The sequence below is a fragment of the Fusarium falciforme genome, chromosome 1, assembly GCF_026873545.1.
Source record: "Fusarium falciforme chromosome 1, complete sequence".
Lineage (NCBI taxonomy): Eukaryota > Fungi > Ascomycota > Sordariomycetes > Hypocreales > Nectriaceae > Fusarium > Fusarium falciforme.
This window is the reverse complement of record NC_070544.1, coordinates 1882339-1896822: the sequence shown is the minus strand read 5'-3', so window position 1 is coordinate 1896822 and position 14484 is coordinate 1882339. Positions and strand designations below refer to the sequence as shown.

The 14484-nt window shown below is 53.3% G+C and overlaps 7 protein-coding genes across 7 annotated transcripts; 3 read left to right on the top strand and 4 right to left on the bottom strand.

Moving 5' to 3' along the window:
* Nucleotides 1–259: 259 nt before the first annotated feature.
* On the top strand, nucleotides 260–2436 carry NCS54_00049500 (Chromatin modification-related protein; the record flags this gene model as incomplete). The annotated part of the gene is made up of 4 exons (XM_053146145.1): nucleotides 260–316; nucleotides 544–770; nucleotides 1128–1849; nucleotides 1895–2436. The coding sequence occupies 4 exons, from the start codon at nucleotides 260–262 to the stop codon at nucleotides 2434–2436; spliced, it is 1548 nt and encodes a 515-aa protein (XP_053002120.1).
* A 237-nt stretch (nucleotides 2437–2673) lies between these two features.
* NCS54_00049400 (Hypothetical protein) lies at nucleotides 2674–3795 on the bottom strand (the record flags this gene model as incomplete). The annotated part of the gene is made up of 2 exons (XM_053146144.1): nucleotides 2674–3300; nucleotides 3352–3795. The coding sequence occupies 2 exons, from the start codon at nucleotides 3793–3795 to the stop codon at nucleotides 2674–2676; spliced, it is 1071 nt and encodes a 356-aa protein (XP_053002119.1).
* Nucleotides 3796–3955: 160 nt separating this feature from the next.
* NCS54_00049300 (Succinate dehydrogenase assembly factor 3) lies at nucleotides 3956–4588 on the top strand (the record flags this gene model as incomplete). Its single annotated transcript, XM_053146143.1, has 3 exons — nucleotides 3956–4297; nucleotides 4358–4457; nucleotides 4509–4588. The coding sequence occupies exons 1-3, from the start codon at nucleotides 4085–4087 to the stop codon at nucleotides 4586–4588; spliced, it is 393 nt and encodes a 130-aa protein (XP_053002118.1). The 5' UTR covers nucleotides 3956–4084.
* A 93-nt stretch (nucleotides 4589–4681) lies between these two features.
* On the bottom strand, nucleotides 4682–7021 carry NCS54_00049200 (Hypothetical protein; the record flags this gene model as incomplete). Its single annotated transcript, XM_053146142.1, has 1 exon — nucleotides 4682–7021. One exon carries the CDS (start codon nucleotides 7019–7021, stop codon nucleotides 4682–4684), a length of 2340 nt encoding a protein of 779 aa, XP_053002117.1.
* A 798-nt stretch (nucleotides 7022–7819) lies between these two features.
* On the bottom strand, nucleotides 7820–9127 carry NCS54_00049100 (T-SNARE coiled-coil-like proteiny domain-containing protein; the record flags this gene model as incomplete). Its single annotated transcript, XM_053146141.1, has 1 exon — nucleotides 7820–9127. The coding sequence occupies one exon, from the start codon at nucleotides 9125–9127 to the stop codon at nucleotides 7820–7822; it is 1308 nt and encodes a 435-aa protein (XP_053002116.1).
* Nucleotides 9128–11085: 1958 nt separating this feature from the next.
* NCS54_00049000 (Tr-type G domain-containing protein) lies at nucleotides 11086–13707 on the top strand (the record flags this gene model as incomplete). The annotated part of the gene is made up of 1 exon (XM_053146140.1): nucleotides 11086–13707. The coding sequence occupies one exon, from the start codon at nucleotides 11086–11088 to the stop codon at nucleotides 13705–13707; it is 2622 nt and encodes an 873-aa protein (XP_053002115.1).
* A 192-nt stretch (nucleotides 13708–13899) lies between these two features.
* On the bottom strand, nucleotides 13900–14466 carry NCS54_00048900 (ER membrane protein complex subunit 6; the record flags this gene model as incomplete). The annotated part of the gene is made up of 2 exons (XM_053146139.1): nucleotides 14272–14466; nucleotides 13900–14190 (listed from the first exon to the last, which is right to left on the bottom strand). The coding sequence occupies exons 1-2, from the start codon at nucleotides 14335–14337 to the stop codon at nucleotides 13900–13902; spliced, it is 357 nt and encodes a 118-aa protein (XP_053002114.1). The 5' UTR covers nucleotides 14338–14466.
* Nucleotides 14467–14484: the final 18 nt, after the last annotated feature.

Genomic DNA, 14484 nt, shown 5'->3' with positions numbered 1-14484 from the left:
GCTGCGTTGTCGATATCTGAGATGTTCTTGCGTGGCGCGACGAGGTCGCTGGGTGAATGAGTAAGCAGGTCTGCGACACCCGCGCTTCCAGCTCCTGCCCAACTGAGCGATAGAAGATGAGACACTGTAAGCTGTTTTGAAATGTGTGAGTGGGAGATGATCTCTCAAAAGGCGATACTCTGCGAAAAGCTGTTGTAAAGTTTGGGGGGAGGTTGGTGTATTTGGTAAGTTGGCTCGCCTCAAATGCTGAGACTCGAAAATGGGAAAGAGTGTGCAGGATGGCGACGGCTGGATCTGGCCTTCGATAGAAAGTAGAGTCAGGTACCTTGAGGGGAAATTATAGAGGAGAAGCAGCGATTCGGTAGATGGGAGACTTTGAAATACTTTCCTTGGTCTGAAATCGTCAGGAACCAACCTGCAGCTTCTCCCATCTTTAGCGTGCACTGGATAGGCCTAAGCCTGATTGGGGCTAGCCACTTCAAGTCAATGCTTAGCTGTGGCGTCGAAAAGTGGCGCGCCGAGGCTGGCTGATCAACGTCACAGGTCCCCGGCTCGACTTTTCTTCCGCGGGCTGTTCTCCAAAACCTAACCTTCATCGCGCCTACACTGATCGCGACATCGCTCGCAGAGAACCTTAACCATCAAAGACACGTTCGTGGTCGCTGTTCGCCATCTACCGGAGTATCGCGATTGCAAGAGCACACCCGCACCAACTCCCTGGAGAACAAGACTTCGTTCGTGCACCAAAGCAGGAGCCAGCGGGTACCGAGGTGAGCCGAGCCGAGTCATTCATGTCGATTTGCTCTCAGCGCCTTCTCTGAATCAAAGCGAGCCTATCACTGTGTTGCGCGTTGCTCGTGACAACCACTCCCTCCCCCTGCTCCTCGCTCCGTCTGCCGTCTGGCGTTGACCCCTCTGGGACCACTTCTTTCTCCGGTCCCTGCTTGCCCTTGTCTCGCCTGACCAACCATCAAAGGCCTGCCTGTCCGTTCTGTTTCTTTGCCTGCATCTCTCCTCGTGCTACATCGCTTTGGCACATCGCATGGGGTCTTTGAGGCTTCGACGTCATCGCTTTCTTCCAACAGCTTTTGTTGCGGGGCTCCCCCATCGTTAACAATCATGCCTAGAGACGACTTGTCGATCGACTTCGTCAAGAGGATGCCTCAAGCCGAGCCCCTCGATCCCGGCTTGATCCTCGACGACTGGATCAACCGTGTCCAGAACCTCCCCGAAGAGATTCGTTTCATCCAGGAGGAGATCGCCGACAAGGACCGCCAGTACAATGAATGCATTCGCGTCATCGAGGATCGCGACGGGAAGATACAGAAATGGATCAAGACGAACGGGAGCCATGAGCCCAACCCTAAGGAGGAACTCCTTCGCGCCCAAGTCCGCGAGAACTATGCGCGAGCCGACCAACTGTCGCAAGAGAAGATCGCCCTGCACCAGAAGATGCAACTCATAATGGACAAGCACCTTCGAAGCTTGGATGCACAGATCAAGCTCCTCTACGACCGAGCCGAACCTGGCTTTACCGATCCCGACGAAGTGCCCTCGCTGCTTCGACCCAGTGCCGCGAACCACACAGCTCCTTTAATCCGCGCCATCAACCCCGCGAGCCATATGGCGGCGACTGGCCCTGCCACTCCTCTTACCGCTGCGCAGACGTCGTCCAACCCCACGCTTGCCCGACTCCCGAACCATCCCAACGTACGACATGCACAGGCTCAACAGCATGCCGCATCTGCGCCCGCTACCCCAGCTGCCAGCATGATATTGAACAGACAAAGAGAAGGCTCGGCAGGACCTGCAACGAAGCGCGGCCCCAGGATTAATCCTTCGTTGGGAAGTATACCAACCACGTCAAGTGGGCTAGCAAGACATTCTTCATTAGGACCGGGGACCCCTAAGGGCGGTGCTGCTGGCGGACCTGCTGCTCTTGCTAGAGCTGGTAGTGCAGGCCCCAGGGCTAGTTCAGTCAAGTCAACAGGAACAGCGAGTGCTCGTCGGGGCACACCTACGGCGGGTGGCCGAAAGAAGATTGCCAACAAATCATCACTGTCCCGGGTTAAGAAGGCGTCAAGCAGGAACTCACCTGCGCCGACTGTTGATAGCGAGTTGTCGGATGTTGATAGTGGGAGTGGAGATGACGAGGATGGCGCTGATGGTCGATCGAGGGGGACGCCTGTTATCGATGGTAAGGACGGAGATGGAGACGAAGTACTGGGCGACGCGGACGATGATGACGAGGAGGGTGGCGACGACAAAAAGTATTGCCTGTGCCATAACGTGAGCTATGGTGACATGGTTGCTTGTGACAACGACAACTGTCCCTACGAATGGTTTCACTGGTCCTGCGTTGGACTGAAGAGTGAGCCTAACGGGACTTGGTACTGTCCAGTGTGTACCGAAAAGTTCCAGAAGAAGAGCAAGTAGGCGGCGCGGCGCGACCACTGGGAAAGGTGAGGATGGAGAAAATGATTGGGTGCTTGAATTGTCCTGGCTGGCGTTGTCTTGGGAAAATTGGATGCCTCGGCTTTGGCGTTTCGGAGACGGTTATACCCCCAACATTGATTCGAGTAGCACGACTCTTGAACTGGGATATGAATACACATATGCTTCACTCTTAGACTCGGTGAACCGACTTTGTTCAGATGTTGAATTTGATTTGCTCTATGACAGCCCAAGAACACACTCGACGACGCCACGCCTTACGCCCTCTGTTTCCTCTCTGAGTTGATCTACCTGAGCCCCCTTCTCTCGAGCTTTGTCAACAAAGTCGTCCAGCGAGCCACCAACGCCAAAGTACAACCGCTTGGCAGCAACAAATGCGCCAGCCTGGCTACCAGCAGTGTCACGCTCCTTCTCGAGGATGACAAAAATAGTCTCGAGGAACGCTTGAAGTGCGAAGGGAGAGTAGATTGTTTCCGCACCAAGGATAAGTGTACTACTGGGCTGGGCATTCCCTGTGGGCAGAGCGTAGAGCAAGTCCACAAACTCCTGTGACCAGGCTCCTGAGATGAAGGATAGAGACAGATTCGACTCGAGGAGAGACTGCTGGAATGCCGCTAGGCCTTCGGGGCCTAACTCAACTTCGCCTTCGATGGAGAAGGCTTCTTGAAGAGCTGGTAGCTGTGTGTTGTTGAGTGCCCAAGAGAGGATAAAGTTGGGAAGGGTGACGAGCTGGAGGACTGAGGGGTTGTAGTCTGCTAGAATGAGAGACAGTGGCTTCTTCTCTGACTTGGAACCCATGGCCCATTGAAAGAGGGCTAGTGATGGCAACGCGGTACCGCATCCCAGCTGTGTAGTATCGTTAGTGATCATGTACTTCGCTTCTCAACTCAGACATACCTCCATCACCCGCAAGGGCATTTGCTCCAACGTCGAGATGGCGTTCTTTGCCGCCAGGACTTTGACGAGATCGACACTGCTTTCCCAGCTCTTGAAACCGCCCTCATAGACGCCCGTCTTCACATCATGGTTGCCCAATCCCTCCGACTGCGCACCTGCGACATCCTCCTCCTCAGCCATCAGCTGCACCCTGACATCCCACAGCTCTCTCCGCGGCAGCTGGATCGTAGCTCCATCATCTAGCGTTACGTCTAGTAAGCTGTAGGCGATCTTGGACGGCAGCTGGGCCAGCAAATCAGCGAGCTGGTGGTGAGTCGGTGGAAGTTGAGGTTTTCCCGGGACTGGAAATGCGCTTGCAGCCGGAGCCGGGGCTGGCTTGGGGGCAGCAGGTGCCGTCTCATCATCTGAGATGTCGTCGCCGGTGAAGCCAAAGGAAAAAGACATGATGGGCGTCGTCTGTGGTTGAAATTTGAGGGTTGCTTCACTGGAAGCCGTTTGACAAACAGGAAAAGTTGTGAGTGTGTGCACTGTGCAGTGGGGCAGAAAAATTGGCATTTTGACGTACCGGGCACTGTGCTTGAGAATCTCGTCAACGCTGCCATCTTTACCGTCCTTGCAATTCTCGACTGGTTATTTGAAGGCCAACAACACCCTCGAGCAACTTCCAAATATAAGTTTCTGGGGTCAATTCGTATATCTGATTTCTTCTACATACACAGAAACCCGAGCCACAATGCGTCCGTCAGTCTTGAGGCTAGCATCTGCCGTCAACACCCAGCGTGGGCTGAGGCCGAATCCAATGGCCCTGCTTCCTCCCATCCACCTCTACCGCCGTCTCCTCCGTGCCCACCGCAAGCACCTACCGGCTGAGATGAGGATTCTCGGAGACGAGTATATCAAGGCTGAATTTAGGGCGCACCGCAAGGTGGACAACCCAGCTCATCTGGTAAACCAACACATTATTAAGCCTGGAATCTATTGAGAACCTCGACTAATGTTCTTATAGATTGGCTTCTTGACAGAGTGGCAGCTGTATGCTCAAAAGATTGAGGGTGACTCTTGGGTGGGTGATAAGTTGGATGAGCAGAAGCTCGCAAAGATGAGTGGTAAGTCTCATGATATATCTTCAACGATTTGATGCTGACCGTGTGCTATAGATGAGCAAATACACCAACTGTACGAGTTGATGCAGGCGATTCAGGCCAGGTCCAAGGAGGGTGGCGAGTCAGATTCATAGACATCTATTGCATTATATCCAAACTGGACAAGAACCATTGTACATCTATTAACCTTCTAGCATCCATGTCTTCTATCTTACTGTATCATCCATCTATTTACCCTCCAACGCCTCCGCAATCCAGGCCGCCTGGATGGCGCTGACCTTCTTTGCATAATTCTTGTTGGTATATACGTGCTCGAGGAACATGATGGCCTCTTTCTTCTGACCGTGCAGCACACTCGCAGGATGGATGGCGACAACATGTTTACCGTGAACGGTGACGAAGCTGCCATCTGGTGCCAACATTGCCGTCTTCAAAGCAAACCCTCGAAGGAAGCACTTGAGCACCTGCTCAGCTCGCTCTGGAGAAATGGGGACAAAGGGTTGAGGGTCCTGTGGAGGAGCTTCGTCCAGAAGTTTCTCCCTGAGGCACATGCCACGGAGTTGCCGCCGAATGTTCAAGGCCTGTCTCATGTTGCGCATGTTGATCTTTCGTTGTTTGCACCAGTTAACCCTGTCCGCGTTCTCAGCCGTGTACTGTTGCATCGTCGTGAGATACGTGATGATGTCTCCTTCGCGGCGCTGAAGCTCTTTCCTCGATGCCTCAACCTCCTCCTGAGCTTCTTCGGATTGCACACTTAGGAAGATGTCTTCTCCGGAGGTAATGCAGGATATTATGTCGATAGCCTCGGTAACGCAGTCAAACTCGGGCTTTGCAGCAGCGAGAAGGACCGCACCCATTGGCGCTGAAATAGGGAAACGGGCCATGGTTTCACCAACACTCGTGATGGTTCCATCGTCATTCAACGCTCCGAGGAAGTGCAGATGAACCAAGGCCTTCTCGATGGCCTCGGTTTCCGGGGGGTCCATGAGAGGAAAAGCAAGGACATCCTGGATACCCCGCGCTTTCATGGTCAGCACAGCCCCAAGCACATCGTTTCGAAGAATCTCAGGGAGGTCCGACTCTTGAAGCGACTTGAATGCTTCTTCTGTATACAGCCGGAAAGACTTTCCTGGGCCTTCACGGCCTGCTCGACCAGTTCGCTGCACAGCGGATGATTTAGAAATTGGCTTGGCGAGAAGAGACTCCATGCCCAGTCGTGCTCGATACTGCTTCACCTTGGCCTTGCCGCAATCCACCACATATCTGACTCCAGGCACAGTAACCGAGGTCTCGGCAATATTTGTCGCCAGAACAATCTTTCGAGTGAAGGAAGTTTTGACGGGCAAGAAAGCCTCGCGTTGGGCATCCATGGACAGCTGGCCGTAGAGAGGAAATACCTTGACCTTGGGGACATTGGACGCCAATGTGCCCGCGTACTCCTCGATCAGTTTCTGGGCCGACTCGATCTCTTCTTGTCCCGTCAAGAAAGCCAGGATGTCTCCGGGGAGCTGCTCCTGTAGATGTATCTTGAAAACGGTCTTGAGAAGAGCGTCCTGAAGGTCGGCCACCGGTCGTGGCTCGTGGGTGACCTCAACTGGGTACTGTCGTCCTTTGATCTTGAGAACCTGGAGAGGATTTGTGTCCTGGATCTTGGGTCGTATATCCTTGAAGAACTCTTGAATCCCCTCCACATCCGCTGTTGCACTCATGATGACCACCTTCAGAGGAATACCACCGCGGCCGGATAGGTCTCCAGAAAGAATTTGCTTTAGAAATCCGACGAGAAGATCGACATCCAAACTCCGCTCGTGAATTTCATCAACAACAATGGCGCTGTAGCTCCGAAGATCAGGGTCGCGCAGAAGTTCCTGGAGCAACATCCCTTCCGTCAGGAACTTGATCCTGGAGCCTTTCGGAACTTGATGATCGAATCGAACCGAATAACCCACCAGGCCGTCTGGCCTTCCTTTCCCAAGAGGCGTGCCGGCTTCTTGGGACACTCGATGGGCCAAAGTTGTTGCAGCGACTCGTCGAGGCTGCGTGATGGCAATCATCCCTCCCACCGAGATTTCGTCGTTGGAACCTGGAAGCTTGACCCTCTGACGTCTGCACCAGGACTCCTGGTAGAGAAACTGAGGAACCTGGGTACTTTTACCCGAACCTGTCTCACCAACTAGTACAAGCACATCGCTGCCTGATTTCCGCAGGGCTTTTTGAATCTCCTCGCGGTACTGCCAGATAGGAAGCTCTTTGCGTGTCTTGAGCAGCTTTGGATCTTCCCGGCTTCGAAACTTGTCATTGTTGCGCTCTTTGAAATGTTTCTTAGGCTTGGAAAAATTGTCGTCCTTGGTGTCAGCGGATTCGGTGTTGCTTGTTGTCTTGGGAGTTGAATCTTCTGGTGTTGAGGTTGAAGTTGAAGTTGGAGGTGTGATCTTGGCTGGTTTTGGGGCTGGCGCTGTGAGATATCCTTCGAGAGAAAGGGCCTTTCCTCCTATCGTGACAGCATTTGGATCATTCTTGGTCTTTCTCCTCTTAGATGGGCGCGTAGACGTGGTTTCTGATGTCATTTTGCCAGTTGTTGGTGTGTTCTCGGAGTACACTTGGTGTTTGTCCTTGAGTCGGGAAATTTTTAGTTGGGCTTTATGAGAGACCCTGGTACAGTGCCAAGTCAGCGGCACTGTGCACCTCACCACCGCAAGGCCGTCGCCTCTATGGATATGTACACTTACAAGGAATGGAGAGCTTTCTACATTTTGGCAGAAAACTGACTCGATATTCTCCATAGGTCCAAGAATCTAAACGATCCTCAATTCTGTATTATTTGCGCAATATGGTGTACAAAAATGAGCTTTCTTGTGTGTTGCTTCGATGTGCCCAGTTCTTGATGGCTTCAATAAACGGATAATCCCATGCGCCTCATTTATTCGTCAGAGTACAAAACACATGCTCTCTAAATCGTAATGTAACTTGAAGACTGCCAATACCTGGCCGAAAAAGCCTCCGGGAACTTTCCATTTACCCTCCTCCTTCAGTCTCGTTCCATTGGAATGATTGCCAGTGGAACTTGGCGAGGCGGTTAGCAAAGCAGACGCCAGCCTTGAGACAGGTCAAAGCCCAAGATCCTTCGGTTTTATTGCAAATTCGTTCTTACAGTTGACCCAGAGTCTGTTTTCTTTTTGTCTGAACGTATGCCAAAGTGCACGTCTTGACTGTATCAACTCTGTAGTCGCCTAATAGCCCAGATAAAACCCACCACAATGGGCACATTAAGTCGAGTCGTGCCCGTCCTCCGTGTCTCTAAAAACCATTTCTATCGTGAGCATTATTGGTAGCCCCTTACTTGATGCGGGCCAAGCGCTCTCTGTTCATCCTCGTGGCGTCATCAACAGCATCGCTCTATATGTGAGGTTAGATCTGGTTTCATGGGTGACGTGAGAGAGAAATCCACTTGCCTTGTTCATAATACGATCGATCTGCTTGTTCTGCGCGTCAACCTCCTTGCCAATGGCTCTGCCAACCATGTTCATCATCGACACTTGGCTTTCCAGCTCGGTAATGCCATCGTCGATCTGGTCTTCAAGCTCGTCTGCACCCTCCTCGTCGTCGAGGTTGAACTTTCCATAATCCTTCTTGCGGGCTGCCCCTCGTGCTCGGCCCGCAGTGCCCATATCCCTGAAGTTGGACTCCATGCGCTGGTTGGCTTGGAAACCGTCACGACGGGTGGCTTCTCGGGCGTCTCGCTCAGCCCGGTGACGTGACATGACCTCCTCATCGGCCTTCAACTGGCGCTGCTTGGATGTGAATGGGTTGCTGACATGGACAGCAAACATGCTTCCGTTCAAAGTCTTGAGCTCTGCGGCGCGGTCCTGGGCAATCTTGTTCTGGTTGGCAGCGAGATCGAGATGCTTCTCGGTGTTGTTCAATCGTTCACCCTGAGCACCAAGACGAGCTAGCGTAGCGCGGCCGACCTCGTTCGCCTGTCGAGCCATCTGGACTGAGCGGTTGACGGAAGAAGCACTCTCCTGCTGAAGTTGTCGCTTCTCTTGCAGGATAGCCTGGTACTCTGCCTCTTCCTGTTCCTCGGCGGTCAACTGGCGCTCCTCTCCATAGCCACCATATGCACCACCGTCTGCTCCTGGCTGCCCATAGGCTCCGCCCTGGCTAGGCGTCTGCTTCTGAGCCTGGCGCTCCTGGGCACCGGCGAACAAGGCATCGCGGTTGTCATCAGGCTCGCTGGGACCAAATCCGCCATAGCCACCAGGGCCTCTAGCACCCGCGGCTGGGGCAGCGTTGTTGTATCGGTTCTGGCTGGGCGCATCGCCATATCGGTTTCCGCCGTAACCACCACCAGATCCGTATCTATCCGCACCGTAGCCGCTCGGGGGTTGCGAGGGGGGACCTCCGGGTCCGGGCGAAGGAGCACCGTAGGGGTTGGCAGCCTGAGGGGCAGGGCTAGGGCCGCCGGGGCCACCAAGGCCTGCGCGGGCTTGTTGATAAGGAGTCATGTTGGCATATTTCGCTTCGTCGGCATAGGGATCTTTGCCTCCTTGCTTGGCGTAGGGGTTGGAGGAGTTGGAGGAGACGGACTGAGACGACTTCTTGCGACCAAAGAGGGCATGACGGTTGGCGTCGTCGCCGTCATCGCCCTTCTTTCCAAAGCCGAACTTCTTCATGGCGAGGTGGCGAGAAACGGGCGGGTATGGATCGTGATTGATGTGTTGGTCGTAAGAGATAGGGTCGTTGAAAAGGAGAAATCAAAAGGACAGTGAAGAGCTGAAAGGAGGAGATGGATGGCAGCGCTACCTTATGAGAGGACTGACTGATGGACGGGAGAGCGGACCCTGGCCTGGCGGGCGGTGTCCCCCCTCCTCCACTCGGGCTGGTACAAATCGGTCTTCCTGGGTTCCAGGTTGTCATGCATGTACTTGTTAGCGGCGCGGCCTTTCGTTTCGGGGATGGATCAGGCGCCAGTCAGGCGTCCCAGGCCTGCAGTGATGGGATTCAGCATGCCAGCAGGCTCCAAGTTACAGGCCGGCCTGGCACCTTAGTAGGCGCCCAACAAGCGCCCGAAGGCGAAATGGAAGCCACCGTTAAACTGGAACCTAGATGGACCCTTCAATTCCGGCCCCCTGGTCCTACAGCCGCAACCTGGAACCCCTCCATGCAGTTTATGGATCCTTAATTCCATGCGGGCACTCGTCTTTTCGTGGCTTTTCTAAGAATGTTTAGACCTCCTGGCAAGGAACTTGCCCTCAGGATTCTAGATTGATATTCTGCACACTAGTCGGCATGATCCAGGCTTGCGAGTGGCCGCCCAAAGAGGGTGGCTCAGCGCTTTCACTGCGTCAGCCAGTGGCGGCGCCCACGTATGCCAGTCAGCTTGAGGGTGGTATTTTTATCGCTGCTCTGGCCCAGTCAGGCTGACAGGAAAGGACTTTGGATTCAGCTCGGGTAAGCCATTTTGATTTATTGGGTGGCTTGATGAAAAGTGAAAAACCGAGCCAAGCTGTTCCCAACCTGGAGTTTGGAGTTGGTATGAGACAGTGCTCATGTTCCGACACAGTTTCACCTATGGAGGGGGAGTGGATATACATTCCTCTGCGTGAGGTTGATGAACGCATAGATTTTAGAATAGAGATATTGGAGAGAGGAGGTGAAGTTGTCCAAATTGTTGCTTCTTTGTATCCCACAAAGTCAGTCTGAGTACTCCATACCTTCCTATATTTCAGATGAAAGGTACTTTGGAGAATCCAGGTGTATTGCGGGGGAGTCAACCTATGCAGGAGCCCGGGCTGCAGAAATACCACCAGTAAGCTCAGGATGAGCTCAATATGAAACTTTTACCACGGATATCCCCAGGTATTTGTGCAACTTGAATATCATTATACCAATCGAACAACACCCAATGGCCTGAATTGCAAACTCTATTAACGAAATGATATCACGTGCCAGCACTGCGAAAATGGAAGGAGTTTAATCACACCCAGCTCCAATCAGCCCACTGAGTGGGGGGTTGCCTCAGTCGCTCGGCAGTGGCTGAACCCACTGAGGGCCCCGCCAGAGACCCACCTGGGAGCCTTCTGAGAGTCCTAGTGATGAAGGACCATTGAGGCAATCACGGCACCCCAGGTTCTTGCGAAGCTCCCGTGATTGGCTGCCTGGCCGATGCGTCACCTCTGACTCGCTTCATTCCGACTCGGCCAGCCGGGAAACACGACCTAGAATTTCCTACATTAACACGCAAGGTCGCGGTGTAACCTTTGGATATTGTTTTCGAATTCGAGACTTAACACCGTGACTTTGCTTGAGCTGCACATTCCAACCTCTTCAGCATTCACAGTCGGCGTCATGCCTTCCTTTTGACCTGGCAACTGACTGACCACGTCCCTCCAACATTCTTTGGAGTCGTGATCAACGTATCCATCACGGCCGCCTCCTCACACATCGATATATCTCCTAAGGAGTCAACAAGATGATAGTCCGAATACAGCACAACCTCTATTCTTACTTCACTGGATATCTCGCCCTGCAGTCATTACTCTTACAGCGTACCTCAATATCAATACCTTGAACTTATCTGCCCCCCTTCTCACTCAACCCCTGAGCCTCATCTACCCATTCCGTTGTGGCCATGGCCTCCGTGTTCACTTACGATCCGGACCCTCCGAGGGTCTCATCCCCCTGGCTGCTCCCAAACGATCCTGGGAAGGACGACAATGAGAATAGTCTTGGATCAACGACCCCTGGCTCAACCCAGGACGTTCAGCCAGGCTTGTTGTCGGAGTACGGGGTCACTAAACTTGAAGCAGAGCCCCAAGAAGGACCAACTGAGTATAAACTTCACCTCCTTCTTCGACCTCGAAGGGTATTCAAGAACATGAGCACAGCTGGCCAGTCCCGCAACCATCGGCCTGCGAAGCCATCGACACCATCTCCAGCTGCCTCAAGCCAGCCCCGGCAGGAGAGGCTTCAGCATCTGACAACTCAGCTTCTATGGAGGCTGCAGCAGTCCTCTCCGTATCACGCATCGAGTTCCAAGGAACTGGCCCTTCCAAAGCTACCAGATGACAATGTCGACCTCACCGCTCCCGTCAAGCTGAATAGCCTCATCCCAGGGCTTGAGGAATCAAGGGGTGCTTTGTACGAAATTGGCGTCGCGGATGATGGTACACTCATTGGGCTCACTAAAGACGAGATGGACGAAAGCATCACAACCCTGAGGGTCATGGCCGCGAGCTTGGGATGCTCTGTTGAGGTTGTCCGCATGGTCATTGTAGGAGATTGCGAATGGGACGAGTCAGCAGAGCTGGTTGACAACTCCGCAACTGAGCCTGCCACTGTCACCCGAAGTGGCAAGTTGTGGGTTGCCGAGGCACTTGTCATGCCCAACTTTGGTTTTGTTGATGGGGATGACTCTTCGACTTCCCAGTCAGGGAGATCAACAGGGGAGGCCCTTACTGTCCCTAGCCGCGGCAGCTCAACTACACCTCAGTTAAGGGTCACATTCACCGGTCCCACGACATCTGGAAAATCAAGCTTGTTGGGCACGTTATCAACCGGGACCCTCGATAACGGCCGTGGAAAGAGCCGCCTCAGCTTGCTCAAGCATAGGCATGAAGTTGTCTCTGGACTAACCAGCTCCATAGCCCAGGAGCTCATCGGGTACAAGGACCATTCCATCCTCAACTATGCTCATGGGAATATCGAGTCGTGGGTTGATATTCACGATTGCTCCGAGAATGGCCGCCTTGTCTTTGTTTCTGATTCGGCCGGCCATCCAAGGTATCGTCGCATTGTCCTTCGCGGTCTCATGAACTGGGCGCCACATTGGATCATTCTCTGTCTTGCTGCAGATGACACGGAGTCAGCTTCCAAGGGTCCCGGCGCGACGTCGTCGGCACAAGATGTCCTTGGGGCTGCTGCAGCGGGTGTTGACCTAGTCAAAGCCCATCTGACCCTGTCTCTCAAACTTGGTGTTCCCATGGCCGTTGTTATCACCAAGATGGACCTTGCTTCCAAACCAAGCCTGGCGAAGACCATGAATAAGGTTCTAACTGCCATCAAGGAGGCCGGGCGTGTACCCAAGATTTTGCCGCCCGACCAAAAGCAGCATCGAGAGTTGGAGAGCGTCCCTGAAGAAGATCACAACAAGGTCAGGGAGGTGTTGAGAGGTATCTCGGAGAGTGGAAAACATACTGAGATCATTCCCATTGTGCTTACAAGCGCAGTCAAAGGGAGCGGCATTGGTCTCATGCATGCTCTACTGGAAAACCTGCCTCTGCCGCCTGCTCCTACGGCTCGTGACTTTGTTGGCATGGTGTTGAACCCAGAGCAGCCTAAGTGCCTCTTCCACATCGACGACACTTTCACGTTGCCGGCGTCTTACAGCGTGTTGACAGGAAGCTCTGGAAAGCAACCCGAGCCAGGCATTGTGGTCTCCGGGCACCTTCGATTTGGCCGGCTTTCTGTGGGTGACAAGATCGTCATTGGACCGTTCCCATCTGAAGAGGACGACCCCCGTGGCTCAACTCCAGAGGATAGGCCATCGCCTGGTAGCTATGGACTATCAATATCGCACCCATCTTCAGCAGAGTTGGCACGCATCGCCATGAAGAATGCCGTTTCAGCTTCAGCCATTGCTGGAGAGTGGCATGATGCACAAATTGTGAGCATCCGCAATCTTCGATTGCCAGTTTTGACCCTTGAGGCCGGACAAGCTGGATCGATTGGGCTTGTGATCCATTCATTGTCGAATGGGCACCTAAACGGCAACTCTGGATCTTGCTCACCGGCCGAGGTTCCTCGCATCCGCCGCGGCATGATTCTAGCAATTCCTTCTAAGCACATGGCAGACACTGGGCTGAAGCTTCAAGCGGCAAGCGGGTTCACAGCAGTCTTCGGTGACCCAGACGCCCGGATGTTGGCCGTTGGCTCGTTTGTGAATATCTACATTGCGAGCGTTAGGACGGTTGCCCGTATCCGTCGAGTAACTCGCCAGGCTAAAGACTGGGAAGCTGGCAACGTGGCCACAGACGACATGGAGGACATTTTCAACCTCAACGAAGATGTCGAACCCGAGAATAACAAGGCAGAGTCTAACCAGTCGACGAGTGGTACCGAGGTTGCTTTGGAACTGTTGAATCACCGAGAATGGATCGAGATGGGGTCGCGTGTGATACTGATGGAAGGTGGATCTCAGGATAAATCTGGGCTTGAGGGTTTTGTGGGAAAGGTTGTCGAGATCATTGATTAAGTTCTTGAGCGGAATTGTTTAGTTAGTATTGTTGCTCTCAGCGTTTGTACTCTAGTATATTTGTCTTTTGTTTAGTTGCCAACATGCATGTCATTTGTTCGACGCAGGATGGTCGTGAATCATTTGCTGAAAGGGTTTCTCATTATAACTCCTAAGACGCCGTGTATATGCTTAACTCCATAACGAACCGCCCTAGGCTCGGACCAAACCATAGAATAACGTCCATGTCAAGACGAAGCCAGAGATGCCGTTGAACATGCCGCTGATCCAAAAGTCAAAGAAGCCGCGGTAGAATCGGGATGGATCGAGGGGAGCGTGGCCCTTGGGGATGGACTCGGGGGCGACCTTGAGGAAGTAGAAGAGGAGAGTGGTGATGAAGGAGAAGACGAAGTAGATGAGGAAGCCGTAGTATGATTCGAGGCCAAGGATGCCAGCACTGACGCCGAAAAGGGAGGCAGTGAGACTGTGGAGGTTGGAGAGGGCCTGTAGGGAAGGAGTTAGTAAGATGAATCACGAATTATATCATGGGAAGCTTAGGTCATGCGATAGGAGGTGAGAACGCACCTTGGAGTTGTGGACCACAGACTCGGGGACGATGGGGTTGATCTGGAGCTCGCGTTCGGACGGCATTGTCGCGGATGTAGATGGGACAAGGCGAGTTGGGTTTCGTGGGTCGCACAGAGAGGGCGATTGTGTTGGACGTCTTGGACGTATGCGAGGCTGTGGCTGAATGGGGGCAAGGCCGATGGAGTCGGTCACTCTGAGTCTCAGATGAAG